The following is a 23,341-nucleotide window of genomic DNA, read 5'->3' as shown; positions in this document are numbered from 1 at the left end:
CCCTGGTAGATTCTTGCTCTGTCTTCTCCTTTCATTGCTTCTTACTTCAGACCTAAGCTCCTCCTCCAACCTAACCTACACCACTCCACACCCTGAACCTCTATTCACTTAGCAAATACTCACTGAGTCTTCCTACTACGTGGCGGGCATTGGGAAGACACAGAGACAGACGGGATAGCTTCACCCTGAAATGTCAGCATGTCTGAGGCAAAATTAATTTTACTTCCTGAAATACTGTTGGTTCTATTTCTGGTTTTGTGAAAAGCAACATCTATTTGTATGGTGGCCTAAAGCAGAGGAGTCATTTGGCCCTTGTTCTATCCACAAGCAGCCTGTTATCCCTCCAACCCTGCTCCTCTTCTCCAATTTCATTAGGATCCGCATTCGTCAGGTTATGCTGTTGGAACAAATTTGAATCTTAGTGGTACCAAGGACATTTCTTGTTCATGGTGCATGTTCATCTTGGCAAGGGGAACAGAAAGTGGAACTTTAAAAAAAAACTTGTGATAAAAACAGCACTGAATCTACCCCACTGACAAAGTTTTAAGAATAAAGTACTGTATCTGTAAACAAAATGCTGTATGGCAGGGGCCGGGGATTTAGCTCAGTGGTTCCGCCACCTGCCTCGCAAGTGCAAAGTCCCGAGTTCGATCCCCAGTACAAAAAAAAAAAAAAAAAAGCTGTATGGCAGATACTTACAACTTTTGATCTTGCCTGACTGAAACTACTCTTACACAGTAACTGTCCATTCCCCTCTACCTGCCCTCTTTCTGCTTCTTTCTCTGACTACTTTAACTACATGAGTGGAAAGCAGGCAGTGCTTGTCCTTCTGTGACTTCAAATTTCACTCAGTGTGATACCCTCAAGCTTCACCTGTGTTGTCTCACTGACAGGATGTCCTTCATTTCTAAGGCCAAATACTATCCTATTATACAGGAACACCACATTTTTACCCACTCAACCATGGAACTATTGTTTCTGCTGTGAACAGTGCTGCACTGAGCACAGAGGATGCCTTCTGAGATCTCAGAGGATTTTAATTCCTTCCCCCAGGCTGCCTTTTCACTGACTGTTTCCCTTGCTGCACACAGCTTTTTAGTTTGATACAGTCCCAGTTGTCTGTTTTTGTTTTTGGTGTCATACTCGAAATCAAGGATAAGATTAATGTTATGAAAATTTCCCCAAAGCTTTCGCCTAAGAGCTTTATGGTTTTAGGTCTAAGGTTTAAGATTTTAGTCCACCTTGAGTTGGTTGTTATGGACAGTATGACACGTGGTCCAATTTCATTCTTTTGCAGGTGCACATCCAGCTTTCCCAAGATGGTCCTTTCCTCGGTGTGTATTGTGGAAACTCAGCTGAGTCTCAGGGTGCGGACTGACTGCTGAGTTCTCTATTATGTCCCATCGATCTATATGTGCTTATGAAAGTACCATATTGTTTTTTTTGTTTTTTGTTTTGGTACTGGGGATCAAACTCAGGTCCTTGCGCTTGCGAGGCAGGCAATGGAACCACTGAGCTAAATCCCCGGCCCCATACCATATTGTTTTGATTACTACGGGCCCAGGGATTTAGCTCAGTGGTTCCGACGCCTGCCTTGCAAGCTCCAGGTACTGAGTTCGATCCCCGGTACGAAAAAAAAAAAATTACTATAACTTTGTAATATGCTGTGAAGTCAGGGAAGTGTGAGGCCTCCAGTTTTCTTCTTCAGATTGTTTCTGTTCTTTGGGGTCCTTTGTGGTTCCATTTGAGTTTTAGGACTATTTTTTTCTACTTCTACAAAGAACGCTGGGATTTTGATAACAGCACTGAATCAGTAGACAACCCTGGGGCATATGGACATCTTAATATAAGCCTTTTAATTCATACACATCAGTTGTCTCTCCATTTATATGTAGCTTCTTCAGTTATTTTCTGCTGTGTTTTGTAATTTTCAGTGCACAAGTTTTTCCTCCACCTTTGGTTAAGTTTATTCCTAAGAATTTTATTTTTGATGCTATTATAAATTGGACTCAATTTCCTTTCTGATTTGTTCATTGTTACTATATAAAAACATGGCTGATTTCTGATCTGCTGGTTTTGTATCCTACACCTTTGTTGAGTTTGTCATCTCTAACAGCTATTTTGTGGAAAATTTAGTTTTTTACACATAAGACCAGGTCAGGGCTAGGGCTATAGCTCAGTGGTAGAACATTTACCTAGCACGTGTGAGGCCCTGGATTCAATCCTCAACATCAAAAAAAGACACACACACACAAATCAGGCTATCAGTGAACAGATGATTCTCTCTCTTACTTTCTGGTATGGGCATTTTCTGTTTTTCTTGCCTGACTGCTCCAGTTAGGGCTTCCAGTACTATGCTGAACAGAAGAGGCAAGAGGGGGTGCTGCAGTCTGGCCTTTGTTCCCTAAAGACCTGGGTATTAAAGGGCTTGTCCTCAGAGAGGCCCCTAGGTCACTGGCAGGCATGTGCCTTCAAAGGGACTTGGAACAGTCTTTTTTCTTTTTTGCTTCCTGGCCACACAGCAACTGGTTTGCTCTGCCTTGCACTCCTGGCATGAGGTACAACAGGCCCAGAACAATGGGGTCAACAAATGATCATGGAAGGGCCTCCAGAGCCTGGGCCAAACAAGCCTTTCTTCTTCAGAAGCTGATACCTTGGCTATCTGTTCTAGCATAGGAATGCTACATCATGGCACCCTTACCTAGCTTCTGATCTCAGCAGAAAAGCTTCCCAGTTTGCTGTTTAGTTTCCACATATTTGTGAATTTTTCCATTTTCTTGCCGCTAGTGATTTCTAGTTTCATTTCATGGTGAGGAGGATAAAATATGTAATTAGATGTCAATCTTCTTACAGCTGTAGGACCAATATCTAACATCTGTGTGATCTAATTCTTTATACTGGAAAATTCCCCCTGTGCTTGAGAAGAGTATGTCTTCTGCTCCTGTGAGGTAGAAAGTTCTGTATATGCATATTAGCTCCTTTTGGTCTTAGTGTTGGTGAGGTCAGCTGTTTCCTTATTACTCTTTCCTCTGGTTTTTCTACCATTAATGAAAATGTGACACTAAAAAATCCTGTTTTTGTGTTGTTATCTATTTCTCCTTTCAGTTCAAGATTTGCCTCATTTATTTGGGTATACCAATTTTGGGTGGATAAACAGTCATTCATTCATATCCAGGGTAACTGGATCCAGGACACCCCCCACACAACACCAAAATCTGCAGATGTAGCAAACTGGAATATATGCCTTGGTGTAGTCTTCCTTGGTTCATCTTATCTTCTTGGTCTTTTTTTGGAGATAGGGTCTTACTATGTACTTCGGGCTAGCCTTGCACACACTATGTAGCCAGGTTGGTCTTGAACTCACAGCAATCCTCCTGTCTCAGCTTCCCAAATGCTGGGATTTAGAAGCATGTGCCAGCACGCCCAGCTTCTTTGGTTCATCTTAGTTGGTGATCTACTGGGCTTCTTAAATCTTAATGTCCATTTTCTTCCCCAGTTTTGTAAGCTCACAGCCACTGCTTCTTCAAATAAGCTTTTGGCCACTCCTCCCTCTTCCTCTTCTCACACTCCCAAAGTGTGTGTAATGGTCTACCTGATAACCACTGTTAAGTCCCTTAGGCTTTCTTCATACTCATTCTTTTAATTTTTGCTCCCCGGGCTGGATAATTTCAAATGAACTACTTTCAGTTTACTGATTCTTCGGCTTTAAGTCTGCTGAATCCTTCTAGGGTGTTTTTCATTTCAGTTTTTGTATTTAGCTCCAGAATTTAAAAAAAAAATTTTTTTCTCTTTGTTGATGTCCTGATTCTCTTCATGCAATAGTTTCTCAAGCTTTTTGACTGTTTTCATGATTGTTATTTCAAATCTTTTGTCAGGAACTCATACACATCCATTTCTTCAGGGTTGGTTTCTAGGTAAGTATTTCATTCCTTTGATTGGATCTTTTTGTGTGTGCGGGCCTTGTTACTTTTATGTTTGGATCTACATATTTGGAAAAAGAGTCACCCCTCCCAGTCCTTACAGAATAGCTTTGTACAGGGAAAGACTTTCACCAATCGTTGAGATTCTGGGGGCCTCTCAAGCCTTTCCTATGAATGTGTCTTTTCTGAGTCTGTGCATGGAAATTCCCAGTTAGAGAGGTTTTGCAGCCCTCCTGAGTATGTAACCTCTTGCTTCTTCTCCTGTCTGGTCCGAGGTACTGCTGGGTCTCTGGAGTTGCTGTCAGTGTTTTTGTTTTTTGGTCTCAGTAGCCCCAGGCCTCTAGAGTATGCTGAGTCCAATCAGTACTCCCAGTTGGGCAAGACAGAAACTAGTCCCTTGGGCAGCCCTGGGGAAGCTGGAACACTGGACACATGATCCATTCTTCTCTTCCTTTTCCTATCACCCAGGGGAGAGGCTTCTGAAGTATACTGGGCTCTGTCTACTATACCCTGGCTCCTCTGGAGGAGCATAAGCTGCATGACATTCTTTGTTCTCAGTGACACAAAGACATGCAGACTACCAGATCCTGTTCTGTCTTGGGCAGGATCCTGAAAAGCTAGAATGCTAGTTTCACGCTCTTTCCCTCTCCAGAGAGAAGCAGGAATTTAGGAATTTCCTACTGCCTATTCTGCACTGAGCTTGGGGAAGGCAACAGTGAGTGAGTGTATGCTAGTTCCACTGCTGCATTTATTCTTGTTTTTTCTCTGGAAGTAATCTATTCACACCCACATTTCACTGGCCAAAAGAAACAAAATGGCTATTTCCAATTTCACCTAGGCATGTATATTCCTCCACAGACAGGAAGAGGAGTATTTGGTGTTCCTACCTGGGGTCTTTGATGTCACTAGAAGCTCCCACAGACAACCCAAGCTGATGTTCTACATACTCACTGGGCACTGTCTCAGATTTGGGCATACCCTCCTGCTGTTTCTCAATGTCTCTGGAGTATAACGGGACTCCCTTTCTCTTTAGGCTTCCAAATAGAGTATCAGTACTCTCCCTGGACCGCATTACTGAATCCTACCAGGAAATGTAGTTTTCAGCTTTCCACCCAATACATAGAGACCCCTGAGGAGCTGGCAGCAATGTACCCTTCTCATTTGGACTACCGAGCAGCCAAACAGGTCTTGGTATTTACCTCTCCCTCTCAGAGTGGCTTCAGGGCCCTGCACACACCCAGCTCCCGAGCCTCCTTTGTAACTCTGCTACCAGTCAGTGGTCCAGGCTGCTTCTGCTTCTTTGGGTTGGAACATTTTTCCATTTTCATGCCATCTCCCATCCTTTCCCTCTTTCCTCTGCATTTCAGTTCAGATATCACCTTCCCAGGCATTTCAGTGCCTGACACACTCCACATACACACAAGGTCAGTCAGTTACTACGCTTTCTTAGTTCAAGTATGCTAGATACCATGAGGACAACTGTTACCACTCCCCACAGCCTGGGTAGGGTAGAGACAGATGATCAAACGACCTCATCAGATGTGAGAACACAGGTTTCACACAGAAATATTAATGTTGAAATCAAAAGGGGTAAAGTTTCAGTTTACTACTTTAGTTTCTTCCTTCTTTTCCAATATATACCTCAATTTCTTTCCTCTACAAAATACTGCAATGTTCAGTTCTGATTATACGGTTTTAGGAAAAGGGCCTAAGCCACATTTGCCTAGGTGGATGCCAATATTCACTAAAAACTCTGAAGTGGCTTACAAATGACAAATTTGAAGACACTTTTAGCTCACAGAATGGGAACCTAGTTAAAGGGAAGAAAGATCTGTAGCAGTAAGGTGACTAGATGGCTCTGGTCTCACCTGATACAATGAGTTCTAAGAACAGTCACATGGAAAACCTACCAGACACGAGAGAGAGGCTACTGTGCTGCCTAATTCTTTAGCTAAAGGAGTGTTGCTTTGACTTTGAGAATGGCAAGAAGTTTGCATGTGAGTGGGGGTGGGGGCTAGCATTTGAGCAGAAGGTAAGGAAAAGGGCAAGAAGAAAATTGAAGATTCAGTGAAGAAAAACAGAATACTTCACAATGGGTATGACAGCATTTGTCTTTGCATGTAGAAGACATAAAACTGGGATTCAGAGCTTTGTCACAGAAAATCTAGAACTGGCCCCCTCTCTGCAACCATGTCAACCACCACCACAAAGTACCGACCTCTGCTTTCACGAAAACAAGAGCAGTCAAATTTTCTCATGTATCAGCATGCAGATACACAATGGCCATCAGGGTTGCCCATAATACCAGAATTCAAATATATGTGCAGAAAGATACTGCCTTCTTACCTTCCGGCAACGAGGGTTAGGACAGCTGAACCTCTTCACATCACTGTCCAACAGAGCAGGAAAGCTGCAGGAGGGGCACCTGGAGACAAAACAGCAGAAGCAGCAGGACTCAGCATGAATGCCTACTAAGCATGAAGTCTTTCAGCATGAAAGTTCCTACTAAGAGGGAGTTCTAAACTAGACAGCAATACTGGATTTTTAGGGGCCAGGAATTTAGCTCAGTGGCACTGTACCTGCCTCACAAGTGTGAGGTCCTGAGTTTGATCCCCAGTACCAGAAAAACAAAACAAAACTGGATTTTTATTCCTCAGTTTGTATAGAACATGAACCGAGCCTCTTCTCTGTACTGGTTCTTTCCAGGACACACAGGTGCCATTCTAGGTCCTTACTCAGTGCCAGTCCCTCAATAAATATATCCCAACCTTTATGAGAATTCCTTGCCCAAGTCATTTTATCTCTAACTCAGGGTACAATGATTGTACTCATAGGCCAGTATATGAGGAGGTAGCAAGGCACGTAGATAAAAGACTCAATCTATAGATTTTTCTGTTAATAAAATTAACTATCTTATTTCTTAGTAAATGCCAGAAAACCTGCAGGATGTAGCATTCTTAAAGAATTGTCTTCACCCAAACAAAGCATCCAGGCAGTCTTCACACTGGGGAGACTCTGTGAACTCACCTGACAAGCTCATCAGCATAGGCTGCAGCGACCTCCTCTTCGGCTTTTCGCTCGTAGTATTTGTACAGGATGGTCTGTGGAAGCACCTTCTCCAGCTCACTGGTTGGGAAGGAACATGTGCAGCTGCCTTCCATGCAGCTGAGCTCTGACTAAAATAACAAGGGAATGAAAAGCCTCAGAGGTTAAATGGACCTCTCAATGGGAGGCAAAGAGCAGTAAGATTCTGAGGTGGCAAAGATCTCTCTGTGACCTCTTTTTTTGAGAAATCACATCCCAAACAAGGAAACCATGAGACAAAACAGAGTCCAAGGTGATACGTTACAGGACCTCTAGCAGTCCAAACCACAATCCATGAAGGCGGGAAGGATGGTACACTGCTCAGAGGACTGGAGGAAAAAGGCCTCAGCCCTGTGTCTGAAAATGAGAAGCCACTGAGAAGGAGCTGCTTCCCTCTCCAGATCCCGGAAAGCTAGAGAGCCCCTAGGAAGACAGCTGAGTAGGGGGACAGGGTGGGAAATGACATGAATAAACAACAAATGAGACAGTTATTACCCCTCCGGCACAATCAGCAGACTCCTGGAGAAAGGACAAAAATTCAGGAATAGCTGGACCAAAAGGGAACCAGCTGGGGAAGGGAGAGCTGAGGTGTGGCCTGAAGTCAGGGTGAGTGAAAGCTGTACAGTGAATAGCCTCCCACCCAGCTCCAGAATCCAGGAAGATGGGCTCATACCTATTGGCAGGATTCATACCTGAACCCAGCAAAAAGACCTAAGACTATCATCTGGGGTTTACAACACAAAGCACTCACTGGCCATCTGGGCACCTAGAGTCAGATTCACCAGCCTCTAAACCTCACTACTTAAACAGCTTCCAAATGCTCTTTAATACAAACAAAACCTGCCAGACATTTGAAGAACACATCTTTATTATTATTATTATTTTATTTATTTATTTATTTATTTTGGTACCAGGGATAGAACTCGGGACCTTGAGCTTGCCAAGCAGGTGGCAGAACCACTGAGCTAAATCCCTGGCCCTGAAGAACACTTCTATCAGAAAGATAAAACACTAAACACATGGAGAAATGTATCTTAAAAATAACAGCTAAAATCTATAGTTCCTTCAACATACAATCTCTTTTAATGGTCACAACAATCCAATGAGTGTCTCTATTCTAAAAAGGAAGAGGCTTAGGATTTAACTAATTTGCTCAAGGTCACTCAGACAGTAAGTGGAAGGTCCAAGGTCCAATGCTCTCTGGCAAAATCCAAGGTCATTCTTTTTGAAAAACAAAATCTTTTTATACTTTGAAATACTGTACTATGAGATTTATAAAAGTTGCAAAAATAGTAGAGTTCCCAAATTCTCTTTATCCAGTTCCTCCTGATGTTAATGTCTCAAGAAACCATAGCACATTTAATCAAAACCCAACGTTAACAATGGTGCAATCCTATTCACTAAGCCACAGTCTTTATTTGGATTGAAAGTTTTCCATTAATGTCTTTTCCCACATGCTACTATCCCATGTGGCATCTAGCTGCTATGTCTCCTTTGTCTCTTGCAACTTGTGTCAGTGTGATATTATGACTGATATATTTTGGTTTTCATCCATATTTCCTGGCTTATGATTCCAATGGCTCTTGTTATTTCCTAAATGACTGGAATAATAATGTTAAAGTATGTGGCCTTTGGTCCTTAGTTTCTGAAGCAGTTTCAAAACAATTTTAGAGTGAAAAACGTGAACACTAGACTTGGCAGTCTTTTGTTATAATGTTGAGGTGGGTTAGCCTCAGAAAACAGTCTCAGTCTCTGTCACTCTGTCTCTCGTCTGTCTGTCTGTCTGTGTCTCTCTCTGACCTTCTCCTGTTCTCCTTTCACCTGCTTTTTTTCCTCCCTAAGGCAGGCTACAGAAACCAGAATTTCTCTTCTGCAGGGCTGGTTACAGAAACTAAAAATATACTGTAATCTTTCCCTACTCTTTTTTTCTTCCAGAGACAAGAAGGTAAGTTTATTTTACTGTCCAAGTATTTTCTTAAAAAGTTTAATGCTTAATAAAGTAAAACAAACAAAAACAAATAAAGAAACCTTCTGACACGTACAGCGACATATTACTATGTACAGCTTCAAAAACAAAAGCTTCCAGCTCCAAGTAAAGTGATGTTGAACATCCGGACTATACTTGAGGTATAAGAAATTTCCTAGATGGCCAATGTTTTTCTTGACTTGGAAGTAAACCAGACAACTGAAAAATATAAATAAGACCTTTAATGAACCGAGAATCATAAAAATGCTATCTGAGGTATAGTCATCTAGATCGTGGGAAGTTTGTAGTTGTTCTAAGAGTTCAGCAAGCAAAATGAAGCCCTGTGAATATTCCAAGTTCAGTGTTCCAGGAGAGGTCCTGTAAGGTTCACAGTTGGTCTATCAAAAATGATAAGTTATCCCCTGTTGTGGCAGAACTTGGTATACAACTCATATACCATTTTTCACTGGCTCATGGACTCCATTCCCATAAATGATTAAAGGTGCATAGAAATCTTTATATGCCACAAAACTTTCTAGTCCTTCTCCAGTATAGGAGTTTAAGGGGAGAGAGTTCACACTGGATTGGTACATTATTGGTATCCTTCAAGCAGGGAATTGCTGGAAGGCAAGAACCATTTTCATCTATGAAGTGGTCCCCCACACTGAGGACCCAGTAATGGTGAGGGGACATCAAAGCATGCCTTCCAGTTGTAGAGTTGTCCTTCCCATTCTGACTGTTTCCATTCTTTAGTGGGGAAAACTCATCTTCCTGGGATACTTCATATACCACACACTTCTTTGCAAACCGAAAGATGTCAAAGATAAAATTTTTCCATCTTTATTCTGTTTGGCTTGTTTGGCTTAATTAACTCCCCCTGGGAATTCACATACAGAATCTTCTTTTGAGCTACCTCCTATAGCTAAGGTTCATAAACATTGACAACACCTCTCAGAAATGGTATGGTCCCCCTTCTCTCTCTGCTTTCTGGCTGCCACAAAGTAAGTAGCTTTCCCCTGCCATGTCTTTCCACAGTGCCATTTCAGCCTTAAAGCCAGCTGACCATGGACTAAAACCCCAAAACCTAAACCAAATTAAACCTCTCTTCCTTTATTTATGGATATCAGTTATTTTTTCCCACCAATGAGAAAGCTGATAAATAAACACTGTAACTAGTGTAACACTATAATACATGCTTAAATCCCATAAAGCTTCAGACCTTACATAGGAGACTATGGTGGCTAGGCAAAAAGCTTGCTTTGTACAAAGCTGTCAATATAAAAAAAGGGGAGACCTCCATCCCAGGCTCCTAGGCAGAGAAGCTCAGCCAGTCCCAGCACCTGGAAGGAAGCTCCCCGCCTCCATCCCAGGCTCCTAAGATAGAGAAGCTGAGCTGGTCCCAGAACCTGGAAGGAAGCTCCCCCGCTGCCATTCCAAGCTCCTAGGGCAGAGAAGGTGAGCCGCATGGGCGCCAGAAGCACCCCCTCCCGTGGAAATGAGAAGACACGTAAACAAGTCTCAAAAACAGACTTCTGGATCACCTACAGCAACCCCAAAGGGAAATGAGACAGAACAATCTGATACTCAACCACCTGGACTCTCTGAATTGGCAACAAAAGAGGATCTGGGAAAAATGAAATCAGAAATAATTACTCAGATAACAGCAAAGATTTTGCTCATGGTGCAAGACATGATTAATAAATCTAGAGAGGACATAGATAAAAAAATAGAGGATCTGAGGAACATGATGGAATCCCAACACAGGAAACAAATGGAATCCATAAAACAGATGCAAACAGATTTCCAAGAGATTAAAAACTCCATCAAAAGTCTGTGCAGCAGAATGAACCAATATGAGGATAGAATTTCACATACAGAAGATAAGATTGCAATTAGTGAACAGGAAAAGAAAAATTGCTTTAAAATTGTAAGGGAACATGAGAAATCAATCCAGCAGCTGCTAGACGATGCAAAGAAGAATAACATAAGACTGACTGGAGTCAATGAAGAAACACGAGAGAGTGCAGATGACATAAAAAAACTGTTCACAGAAGTGATGGCAGAAAACTTCCCAAGGAGGGGAAAAGAACTTGACATACAGATAAGTGAGGCATATAGGACTCCAGCTAGCCTTAATCAAAAAAAATCTACACATAGGCATATAACAGGATTCCAGAAATCCAACAGAAGAATAAAATTCTATAAGCAGTGAGAGAAAAGAAACAAATCACATACAAAGGAAAGCCCATTAGAATCACAGCAAACTTCTCAAGGCAAACCCTCAAGGCAAGAAGAGCTTGGAGTGATGTATTTCAAGCCCTGAAGGAAAACAGCCTCCAACCCAGATTGATGTACCCTGCAAAACTATCTTTCAAAATGGATGGAGAAGTAAGATACTTTTGTGACAAAAAGCACCTCAGGAACTTCATGAATACCAAACCGGCACTCCAAAAAATTTTAGACAATACCCTAGGAAAAGACAATGAGGATCACAACCCCAGGAAACCCAGCAGAATGAATCCATTGGGCGTGACAAATTAAACACAAAGGGGGAGAATCCAACCAAAAGAAAAAGTCATGACAAGGCTTTTAAAACTTTTAACTTCATCTCCCTAATGAGTGTATAATTCAATCTGATTATTGTACCGATTAGTATTTTTCTGATTCTAGAGTTGCACACCATTCCTTGTGCTATACTGGCTATTTATCATCTTCTTATGTCTACTTTTTAATTGGGTTGTCTATTAATGAGCTCTAAGAATTCTTTATATATTCTGGTCATAGGTTATATGCATTGTAAATATGGTCTGTTTAAGGACTACTTTTCATTTTAATGATGTCATTTAAAGTTCTAAATTTTGATGGAATCTCATTTATCAATTTTTTTCTTTTATACATCATGTTTTTTGTATTCTAGGTAGTTCTTGCCTACCCTGAATTCATAAATATTTTCCCTTATAATTTCTTCTTAAAGTTTTATACTTTTTAGGCTTTCTTATTTAGGTTCACAGATCCCTTCAAGTTATTTTCATGTATGGAAAAAAAGGGTTGAGGTTCATTTTTTATATACGGATACCAGGTGTTCTAGTGACGTTTGCTGAAAACATTATCTCTTTCTCGGCTCTTGAATTGAATTTATATTCTATAAAATGCTAATGTTAAATAATCTTTCAAAACTCAGTGGACCATATATGTGTGGTTCTATTTCTACATTCTCTGTTTTATTCAAATGATCTATATATCTTTCCTTACACCAACACTGCCTTGATTACTGTAGCTTTAGAAGAAGTCTTAAAATTAGGTACTAAACGTCTTCCAACACTGTTGTTTTTGCTTTTAACTTTTCTAGGTCCTTCGTACTCCTACATAATTTTTAAATTTCAATATCCAATTCTTTATTTATAGCAAGTATACAGTGACCTGAATTTTTATATATACCTTGTGTTTTCTAATCCTGCTAAATTCAAGTACAAGTTCTAGGGGCTCCTAGAGATTTCTTAGTATTTTCTCTGGAGATGATCATTTCATCTACATATAAAGATTTTGCTTCTGCCATGCCAATCCTATCCTAATTGTGTCATTTTATTGCCAGACTATTTTGGTGGGGACTAGGTTTCAAAGTTTAATGGACAGATAAAGAGTAAGCATATCTGCCCTTGTTCCCCACCTTAAGGAGAAAGCATTGTATCTTCTGCATTCATATAAGGCATTCTTGCTGGAAGTATGGAGTACATGTCTTTAATCTGTTGAGAAGTTTCTGTTCTACTTCTAAGCTCCTGATAGCTTTTACCATGAACAGAGGTAGAATTTAGTCCAATACTTTTCCTCCAACTAGTGACAGGATCATATGGCCTTTGCCTTTCCTCTGTTAAAATGATGACTTTTGGGGGTGGATCTTCCAATGCTGAACCAACACTGCCATCCCTATAACAAAACCACTTTCTACATCCTGCCAGATCTGACTTCCAATAGTTTTTGTTTGTTTGTTTGTTTTTTGTATCAGGGATCGAACTCCGGTCCTTGTGCTTGCGCAGCAGGCAACGAAACCACTGAGCTAAATCCCTGACCCACCAATAGTTTGTTTTGTTAAACAAATTTCTATCTATGTTCATTCTTTTTTCTTCTATTATCTTTATCCAGTTTTAGGATTAGCACAATGTTGAGTTCCTAAAATGAGGGGAGAAGTGTTCCTTCTTTTTTCTGCTTTAATTGTTTGATATAATTTATCAGTTAAAATATTTATGAGCCTGCTGTTGCCATATAGGTAGGTTTTCAAGCCAGGAATATACTTTCTGTAATAGGTGCTATTCAAATTTTATATTTCCTCCAGAGTTAGTTTCATTAATTTGTCTTCCAAGTTACTTCTTAGAAGTTGTCAAATTTATTTCAAAAAAGATTTTTGTAATATGCTTCCTACATCCTTTTAAATTCTGTAAAGTCTGTGGTAATGTCTCCTAAATCTTAATATCGTAATTTAAAAAAATGTATAACTGATATTGTGTAAAAGGAAGAAAAGGTCTAAAAGAGCAGGGGAATTAGGAGGGGTAGGGGAAGGGAAAAAAGGGAAAGGAAAAAATATAAGAGGAAAAAAAATGGAAACAAGGTCTTTGCAAATAGGGAAGGGTGGAGGGGGTGAAGGGAGGGCAAGGGAAGGGGAATAAAATAAGAACCAAGATACTCATGTAAAGGTACAAGATCCCAATGATGAATGTAACTGTATGGTATACCGAAAATGTACCAATAAACTTAATGAGGAAAAAAAAAAAAAGAAAAAGAAATGGTATGGTGAAGGAATGACTGGTAATGTTGTCCACACTGAACAGCAGTTGTCCATCTGAGCTTTGTTTCTGAGTTGTTGCCAGGGAATTTTCATTATATCCTACCACCTTGTTCACTCCATCCACTCAGCAAACCATTCCAACTGGTTCTGTAGGGTTTGTCTTCTCTTCTACCTTTGCCCCACAGCCTGCTCCTTTCTGAATGCAAAATCCAACAAACTGTGGGTCTGCTGCTTTTACCTATATATTGTCCACACAACAGATATGAATGCACCAAATGCCTCTTTGTTCCATATCCTCCACAATATTCTGGGCTGCAAGAGCCTGAATTAGACGTCCATTTTCACCCGGGGCCATAGAAACTTTGTTCTTCTCTTCCAGAATAATTTTCTCAACAAAATCATAGCAGGTAGCATTCCCTGCTGAAAAATGATTATATTCTCTCTATTTTTTTTTGGTATCAGGGATCAAACTTGGGACCCTGCACTTGGGAGGCAGACAGCGGAACCACTGAGCTAAATCCCCGGCCCCTATATTCTCTTTTTTTAAACCAAAGTACTTGAGCTTGTGAAGAACTCCTTTGTCGCTTCCATTGTTCTGCTATGGGTCATAATATACCATGGAGAGACACATTAGTTGTTTTAATATTTTTCAGCTAACATTTGTCACTTCAGTATACGCTCTGCTTGAACCTGAAAAAGTGTCTCATGGGATGGTAAACCAACATTATACATCTCCTTGGGATATGCAACTCCAAGTCTGTCCCCTGTCCACCAGCTAGGAGGAGAACTGCTACTTTGTTCTGAGAAATCTGGGAAAGCCCTTCACTTGCCCAGGCCTGGAGCTGACCTTAATCCCTAGTAGCACTGCCAATATCTCTCAAGGGACAGGTTTCATTTGTGCATCTACTCCTCTTGGTGAGAAGACTGGTTAAATCTTTCAATAGCCTTTTGGAAAAAGAAATTCAGCTCCTCAAAGTTCATGGCCTGGAGCTCCACATAAAGTTCCACCTGTTGGGTTTCTTCCAACTCATTCCATAACTGCAGCAGGTGTTCTTGCCCAGATTTGGACAACCTAAGTTTGAGGTCATTAACATTCACAGCGGTCTGGTGGCTAAGCTCTTCGAAAGCAGGTGTGATTTTTGTACCCGTGAACCTCCCCCAGCATGACTAAGGCTCTGCCTGGCTCCGGCTCCCTCGCCTAGGCCACTCATCAGCATCTCAAATTGTCAGAATACATACCTTCATCTAGGGGTGTGCAGGGAGGGGAGGGGTGCATGAGGGCAGCGCTGGCCACAGCCTCCCTGCTCCTTTCACCACACTGAGTCTTCTCTGCCTTTCTGTCTTAAACCCGGCTATAAAGAAACCTGCCTTATGGGATAGCAGATCATAAGACCCATTCTTTCATTTATTTATTTTGAGGCAGGGTCTCACTATGTAGTTCAGGCTGGCCTTGAATTCCCTGGGTAGCCCAGACTAGCCTCAAACTCACAGTGATACTCCTGCCTTAGCCTCCTAAGTGCTGGGATTACAGATGTGCACCACTACACCCAGCTAAGACCTCCATTATAGAGGGTGTCCCACCTAAGCCTAGGAAGAAGAAATGCTGCACAGAGTTCAAGAACAATCCAAGAAGACAGGTCCTGATGGGTTTCCCCACTTAGTCCATTTCCATGAGCTCACATTTTTTCTGTCCAATTACATTTGTGAAAGGTTGTAATGCTTCAATTATGCCTATGTCTCCATACAAGCTCAAAGGACAGGGGTCAGAGAGCTTCAGATAGCTGAACATATGGAGGTTTATAGGAAGGTGAGCAAGAACCTGAGTATATGACAGGAAGGTGGCTCCCTCTCTTTGGGATGGAGGCTCTTGAGCTCAAGACCTAGCCCTGTGTATCTCTTTATGTGGCTGTTTGTTTCCTTTACAATATCCCTGATAATAAACCAGCAAATGTAAATAAGTGTTTCCCTGAGTTCTGTGAGCTGCTTAGCAAATTCACTGAGCCTAAAGAATAAGTCAAGGAACTTACGATGGCACACACTTGTAATCCCAGCACTCAGGGGGCCAAGGCTGGAGAACTTAAAGAGTTCAAGGCCCGTCTGGGCTATCTATCAAGTTCAAGACCAGCTGAGCTACATAGCAAGACCCTGACCATCCCCCACCCTCAGAGTGGGTGATGGGAATCCTAATTTGTAGCCAGTCAAGTCAGAAGTTTCAGAGGCCTAGACTTTGAACTAGCATCTGAAATGGGAACAGTCTTCAGGACTGATTTCTCAATCTGTGGAATATGACACTATCTCCAGTAGACAGTGTCTGAACTGAACTTAGAGGATGCTCAGCTGGTGTCTGCTGCAGAACTGATTACTTGCTGGTAGGGAGAAATACCCACACATTTTGGGGTGAGGTGTGAGGTGATCTGTGTTTTCAGTGTAGAGTGGGAGAACCCAAGGCTTAATTTGTTTTTCCTCTATATCTTCCAGGATAGTTTCTCAATATTTTTTGGTCTTTCACAATCTTGATACTTTTGAAGAGAACTGTTCAATAACTCTGTAGAATGTTTCAATTTGGGTATGTCTCGGGATTAGATTAAAATTGGGCACTTATGACAATTTCTTGGTATACAACCAGTAAGTGTATGATGCTGATGTCTTATGACTGGTGACATGTAAAAAGCTGAGTTCTAAATGACCAGATTAGTTTTCCATTGCTGCTAGAACACCACTGCAAATGCAGTGGTGTAAAACCATATAAAACTCCATTTTATATTGTCTTATACTGGTATTAAGAGAAACAGACTTTGCAGGACATAAGCCTTTTACACACCAGTAATGAACTAGTTGAGAAAGAAATCAGAAAAAAATTCCATTCACAATAGCTTAAAAACAAAGCCAAACAAAACCTAGTATTCACCCTAATCAAAGACATGAAGAGATCTCTACAATGAAAATTACAGGCCTCTGAAGAAATTGAAGAAGACACTAGAAGACAGAAAGCTCTTTTCATGGACTGGTGGAATTAAAGTTGTTAAAATGTCCATATTACCAAAAGTGATATGGAGATTCAATGCAATCCCCACCAAAATTCCAAAAACATTCTTTATGGAACTAGATAAAACAACCCTAAAATTCATATGGAACCACAAAAGACTCAGAATAGCTAAAGCAAAAAAGCAAAGTTGGAAGCATCACAATACTTAATTTCAAATTGTATTACAAAGCCATAGTAACAAAACTAGCATGGTAATGGATCAAAAACAGACACACAGACCAATGGACCAGAAGTGAGGACACAGAAACAAACCCACACAACTATAGCTATCTAATTATGGACAAGGAGCCAAGAACATATGTTGGAGAAAACACAGTCTCTTTATCAAACAGTGTTAGGAAAACTAAATAACCACATGCAGAAGACTAAAACTATTGAAATTGAAACGCTCTTACCTTGTACAAAAATCACTTCAAAATGGATCAAAGACCTAAGTGTAAGACCTGAAATGTTGAAACTGCTAGAAGAAAACATAGGGAAGACACTTAAAGCCATGGGCACACGCAAATATTTCTTGACTAGAACTCCAATAACACAGGAAATAATAGAGTCAAGAAATGTTTCTGCACACCTCAGGAAACAACTGACAGAGTAAAGAGCCTACAGAATGGAGAAAATCTTTTTCAACCACTCTTCCAACAGATTAATAGCTAGACTATATAAAGAACTCAAAAAACTTAACAGTAAAAAAATCAAACAATCCAATCAGTAAATGGACAAATGAATTGACCAGACACTTCTCTAAAGAGGTAGTACAAACGGCTAATAAGTGTATGAAAAAATGTTCAACATCTTTAGTCCTTAGAGAACTGCAAATTAAAACTAACTTGAGATTCCATCTTACCCCAACCAGAATGGCCATCATTAAGAATACAAAAGACAGGGCCATACAAAAGACAGGGCCGGGGATTTAGCTCAGTGGTTCCAGCGCCTGCCTTGCAAGCACAAGGTCCCTAGTTCGATCCCCAATAAATAAAGAATACAAAAGACAGTAAATGCTGGCAAGGATGTGGGGAAAAGGAACTCTTCTACACTGCTGGTGGGAATGTAAATTAGCACAGTGTCTTACTTACTCTGCTTGTTGCTGAGACAAAATACCCGACATCCACGAGTTAAAGGAGAGAAGGCTTATTCTAGCTCAGTTTGTAAAGGGTTTAGTCCCTGAGTTGGCTGGCTCCAAGGCAAGTGGCACAACAGAGGAGAAACTGCGCATGGCAGAGCAGACAAGAGGCAGCAAGCAGCAAGTCTGCTTTTCTCTTTTTTTTGGTACCGGGGATCCAACTTGGGTCCTTGCCCTTGAGCAGCAGGAAGTGAAACCACTGAGCTAAATCCCTGGCCCTCCTTTTCTCTTTTATCCCATCCAGGCTATAAGCCTTTTGAGAGGTGCCACCCACACCCAGGGTGGGGCTTCCCACTGCCCACACTCGGAACTATGATAAACCAATCAGAGGACTAATTCAGTATATGGACCCTTAATCCCAGTATCACACACCCTTAATCATACTCACACACCCTAGATCGAGCTACCTCTGAAAACTCCCACCTAAGAGTGCATGAGGGGACATCAAGATAAAAGCAGTAGCATAGAGCTACTATGGAAATCAGTATGAAGGGTTCTCAAAAAACTAAAAATAGAGCTATTGTATGACTGAGGTATATCATTTCTTGGTATATTCCCAAAAGAATTAAAGGATACTTGCAGACTCATGTTTGTGTGGCACAATTCACAAAAGCCAAGATACGGAGCCAGCCTAGGTACCTATCAACAGATGAGTGGATAAAGAAAATATGGAATACATACATAATGGAGCACTATTCAGCATAAAGGAGAATGAAATTATGTCATTTACAGAAATCATCATGTTTAGAAAAATAAGCCAGGGGACAGGGATGTACTCAGTGGTGCAGTGCCTGTCTGGCAGTGTGAGGCCCTGAGTTTGATTCCTGGTAGCAAAAAAAAGCCAGACTCAGAAAGAGAAGTATGGCATGTTTCCCCTAATATGTGGAATGCAAAAAAGATAACATGAAAGTAGAAGGGAGACTATTATTAGACAAGGGGAAGGGAACAAGAGGTGGACGGAGGTGGTGTAAGGGAGGGTAATGGAGGAATACATACAATCAAAGTATACGTATGTATAAAAATACCACACTGAAACCCAGTATTTTGGAAAATTAACAGGCATTAATAAAGAATATGTATTTTAAAAAAGAGAAACTGACTTGAGATAAATATAATCTTGTATAAAATACTTCCTTTAATATATGTGTATTCTAACTCAAGTATGAAATCCTTTAAAATATGTATAAAAATAATAATGCATTCTCACAGGCTCCAGCAGGCAGAAGGTCCTCTCTCTTCATTCATACATCATTCTATGAACTGGAGGATGAGTGATGAAGTGGATGCCCTGTGGGGCCTTACATGTGGGCATGGCAGAATTGCACCAATCCCTGAAAAATACCCTGCTGTGTGTTAGAATTATCATAATCATACCAACTAGATCAGGCACACATGAGCTTATCAGCAGAATCCTATGTCAACTAGAAAATGTGTGGACCCCATGGAGCCTGTGAATGGTGCCTACAGATGGCTAGTTCAAGGTCCTTACCCTTCCAGATCCAAAGACTGCCTCCTGGGCATATCTGATGAGACATTCTTTGCAGAACAAGTGAGCATCGGCACACTGTGTCAGCTCCTCAAATGGAAATTCCCCATAGCAGCAGCGGCACTCGATCAACTGGCCATCCTGTGGGCCACCAAAGATACATGTGAACCCCCCACATGCCACACTAGAGTACGGTGGAGGACACATCTCATGTCTCTATAGGCCTCCTGCCCCCAAATACACACTCTGAGGACAAAAGTGAGCCCTAGGAGCCATGAAACAGCAATGAGCAGTTTTTTTCTAGTGAAACCCAGCTCAGGATGCCAGTGTAACATCAACCTATATATATAGGTTATATATTAACCTATATAGCCTATAGCTAAAGATAGCAAACATTTCACATTTTTTGTGTATTCTCTGGAGCAATTCTTTGTATAAACCCATTGCACTCATCCATTCCATGACACTAGGGAAACTATAATATCTGTATTATAGTAATATCAGGTATTATTATACATGACTATAAAAGTAAGGGGTAAGTGGCAGGAGACGTTATCTAAAAGCTTTCAAAAGTTGGATTTGCTCTTTTTGTTATGACACAGGAGTGTGAGGGAGTTGTAACCCAGCCCAAGCTTTATTTTAAGGGACTACTGAAGCCAACTAAAACAGCAACCTGAAGGAACATACCAGACTTTAATCTCTTTATTCACTGAAGTGATGAATCCAGTTCCCTGCCTGTTCCTGCCTGTGCTGGAAAGGCCACAATGCATACCAGCAGACACTGCTCAGAAAGGCACTGGGCCAAGGCCAAATACAGCACTTTCTTTCAACTCCAAAGTGCTTTCTGAGTTCTAAACTTTCTCCTAACAGTCTATGCTGTGGATTCCCAGTGATGTTCTTTAATAAGAACATCTCCATCACTATTTTCCTTTCAACTCTGACTCACACTGGTACTAAGAGTGCCTACACTAGCTCATGTTACTGACTGCAAGCTGGATGAGCTGCCAACTCAGTAGACTGAAGGAGATTATAAAGAGAATGTCTGCCTTTGAAATGCTAAGGTAGTGTGAGATTAAGGAAAAGTTCCTAAGTGCACCCTGGAGAAGTCAACTGGGTGAGACTCCAAAATACCGCCCCCAGATACCTTTTGATACTGTTCTTCATTCATCTGCAGGGCAAGCAAAAAGTCTTCATGCTGAAGAACAAAAAACAAAAACAAAAATCACACTTTCAGATACAAATTCAGTAAAGATGACAACACACCATTCAGTGTTTTCTTCCATCAACGTGAGTCTATTACTAGTAGGTATCTGCTCAGTTACATGGTTTGGTAGTTTAAAAAGTTAGCTGAGAATAAATATGTAGAGAGAATAAGGGAAGACTGATACACAGAACACTGCTGAAGAGCAAAGAACAGCAAAAGCAAATGAAAGACTAAATGGGCCAAAACCAAGCTTGACAACACACTTTGCTGCCGAGCCTGTAGGGCAACAGCATTTCTGTGTATTACACACAGCACAACCATGAGGGAGGGACTTGGCCTGGATTAACAGTCTCTTGGGAATCTGGCCCAAAGACACCTGGGGCAGAACCCTAAATCGGTGTATGCACACACTTATTTATCACAGCACTAGTCACAACAGTAAAGACCTGGGAAAAGCCCTGAATGCCCATCAATGGGAAAAGTGAGTAACCTCTGGTACTGGAGACAATGGCATAAATCTCTGCGAACTGCTGGGAAATGATCACCAGGACCCAATGAAGTGAAAAGAAGAAGGGGCAGAAAAGTGTGCTACCTTTTGGATAAGAAAGGGGGATAAGTGAAAATACAGAGCCAGGCATAGTGGTGCATCCCTGTAATCCCAGCACTTGGGAGGCTGAGGCAGGATGATTGCCAGGAGTTCCAGGCCAGCCTGAACTACACAGTGAGACCCCCCCCCAAAAAAAAGGAAAATAAGAAAATACATGTACATATTTGGTTGTACATGAAAGATAAACCAAAAACAAGTAGCAAGGTTAAATATGGAGAGGATAACAGAACATGTTGGAGGGACAGGGTAGAAACTAGACCTGTGGACATTTCTTTTTTTTTTTGGTACCGGGGATCGAACTCAGGACCTTGCGGTTGCGCGGCAGGTGGCAGAACCACTGAGCTAAATCCCTGGCCCTCCTGTGGACATTTCTTATTTATTTATTTATTTATTTATGGGGGTACTGGGGATCAAACTCGGGAACTTGCGCTTGTGAGACAGGCAGTGGCATCATTGAGCTAAATCCCCGGCCCGACATTTCCTATTTTATAGTTTTGACTTTAGAACAAAAATTATTTTATTTATTTATTTATTCTATTTTATAGTTTTGACTTTAGAACAAAAATTATTTTATTTATTTATTTATTTTTGGGTACCTGGAATCAAACTCAGGACCTTGCGTTTGCCAGGCAGGCGTGGTGCCACTGAGCTAAATCCCTGGCCTTAGAATTATTTTAATAAATAAGATAAAAAACAAAAAGCTAATTCCCTAAAAGCCAAAAATAAGCAAAAATCAACAGACTTAATGTTTCAAGTTAGCATTACCAGACATATCAAATGACTTTTTTTTTTTTGAGACAATCTCCCTATCTAGTTGAGGCTGGCCTTGAACTTGCAGCGATCTTCCTGTATCAGCCTCACAGGTGCTGGGATTATAGGCATGCACCACCACACCTAGCTTTCAAATGACTTTAAAATACAGTACAGTATATTCTGAGTTTGTATTCTTTTTCTTTCATTTTTATTTTTCTTTTTTTTTTCTTAAAAGGCAGGGTCTTACTACTGTATGTTGCTGAGGTTGACCTCAAACTTGGGGGCTCAAACAATCACCCTCCTGCCTCAGCCTTCTGAATAGCTGGGGTTAGAGATGCATGCCACCACACCTAATTATATGTATATATTTTAAGTTTACATTCTTAATTTGATATAATCTGAAAAGAATTACATTATTAAGAACCAAGATTTTTAGCATTAAAAAAAAAACAAGAATTACAAACATAAAATGAAAGGGTTAAAAAAACCCCAAACCATAAACCAAGTTTTAAACAAATCTCAGCATAAAATTCCCAGTAAAGAAAATAAAGCAGTTTCAGAGAAAATGTTGATTCTAAGTCGAGGTCACAGAATGCAGAAGTTGAATCTGAGTCACTTTGGCACACCAGAAAGCAAGGTCAGGAACTACTGAGGTCAGGATAGAGGGACTAACCTGAAGGGCCAGAGGCACTGGCCAGAGATGGGACAATTTGGACATGAAGAATAAGGACTACGATTAATATCTACCAGTTTGCCAATTCTTTAAATACTTTTGTGATGAGATCGGTAGGAACATTAACAAATATGATTCTGTGAAGGATGGATGGATCACAACTTTCCTCAAATTCTGTCTGCCTGAGATCTAGACTTTCATCTCTGCTCAAAAATAATCATTTCAGGGCTGAGGATTTAGCTCAGTGGCACCATACCTGCCTTGTAAGTGCAAGGTCCTAAGTTTGATCCCTGGTAAAACCTCCCTCCTCCAAAATCATTTCAGTTGGGTGCAGAGCCACATACCTGTAATCCCAGCTACATGGGAGGCTGAGGAAGTAGTATCCCAAATTTGAGGCCAGCTGGGGCAATTTAGTGAGATTATCTCAAAATAAAAATTTTAAGAAAGGGCAGGGGAATAAAAAAAAGTGTATGTGTGTGTGGGGGACTGAGGATGTATCTCAGTGCTCCCTGGGTTCAATCTTCAGAACCAGAGGAAAAAAAAAAGTTATTTAATTCACATGAGAAATTGTCTGCCAAATAAGCAATTTTGATTAACATGTTCCCCCTGGCTTGAACTACTGGCGGTACACGCATGACTGTCACATTGGGCGGCTTGTACCACCAGTGGCAGAAGTGGTACAGTCATGCATATATCACCAGT

The 23,341-nt window shown here is 40.9% G+C and overlaps 1 protein-coding gene and 2 pseudogenes across 9 annotated transcripts in view; all 3 read right to left on the bottom strand.

The window, feature by feature from the left end:
- The window catches only part of Rnf216 (ring finger protein 216), a 163,644-nt gene that overhangs the window by 79,931 nt on the left and 60,372 nt on the right, over nt 1-23,341 (bottom strand). For all 8 annotated transcript variants that reach the window (XM_004840371.3, XM_004840375.3, XM_021254647.2 and 5 more), the window contains 4 exons: nt 20,547-20,597; nt 19,406-19,543; nt 6,948-7,096; nt 6,267-6,345 (listed from right to left, as the gene is read on the bottom strand). In XM_004840371.3, the coding sequence (XP_004840428.1) occupies nt 6,267-6,345; nt 6,948-7,096; nt 19,406-19,543; nt 20,547-20,597 (417 nt within the window). The remainder of the gene's footprint in view (nt 1-6,266; nt 6,346-6,947; nt 7,097-19,405; nt 19,544-20,546; nt 20,598-23,341) is intronic.
- On the bottom strand, nt 9,420-10,270 carry LOC147822693 (UDP-N-acetylhexosamine pyrophosphorylase pseudogene; annotated as a pseudogene).
- LOC147822692 (UDP-N-acetylhexosamine pyrophosphorylase pseudogene) lies at nt 11,783-14,995 on the bottom strand (annotated as a pseudogene). Its single transcript, XR_015445515.1, has 2 exons — nt 14,990-14,995; nt 11,783-14,917 (listed from the first exon to the last, which is right to left on the bottom strand). The product of XR_015445515.1 is annotated as a UDP-N-acetylhexosamine pyrophosphorylase pseudogene (transcript).

This window comes from Heterocephalus glaber, unplaced genomic scaffold, assembly GCF_053883595.1.
Source record: "Heterocephalus glaber isolate CG9 unplaced genomic scaffold, H.glaber_assembly_v1.0 deba00001610, whole genome shotgun sequence".
NCBI classification, from domain to species: domain Eukaryota; kingdom Metazoa; phylum Chordata; class Mammalia; order Rodentia; family Bathyergidae; genus Heterocephalus; species Heterocephalus glaber.
This window is presented reverse-complemented; position numbering and strand designations above follow the sequence as displayed.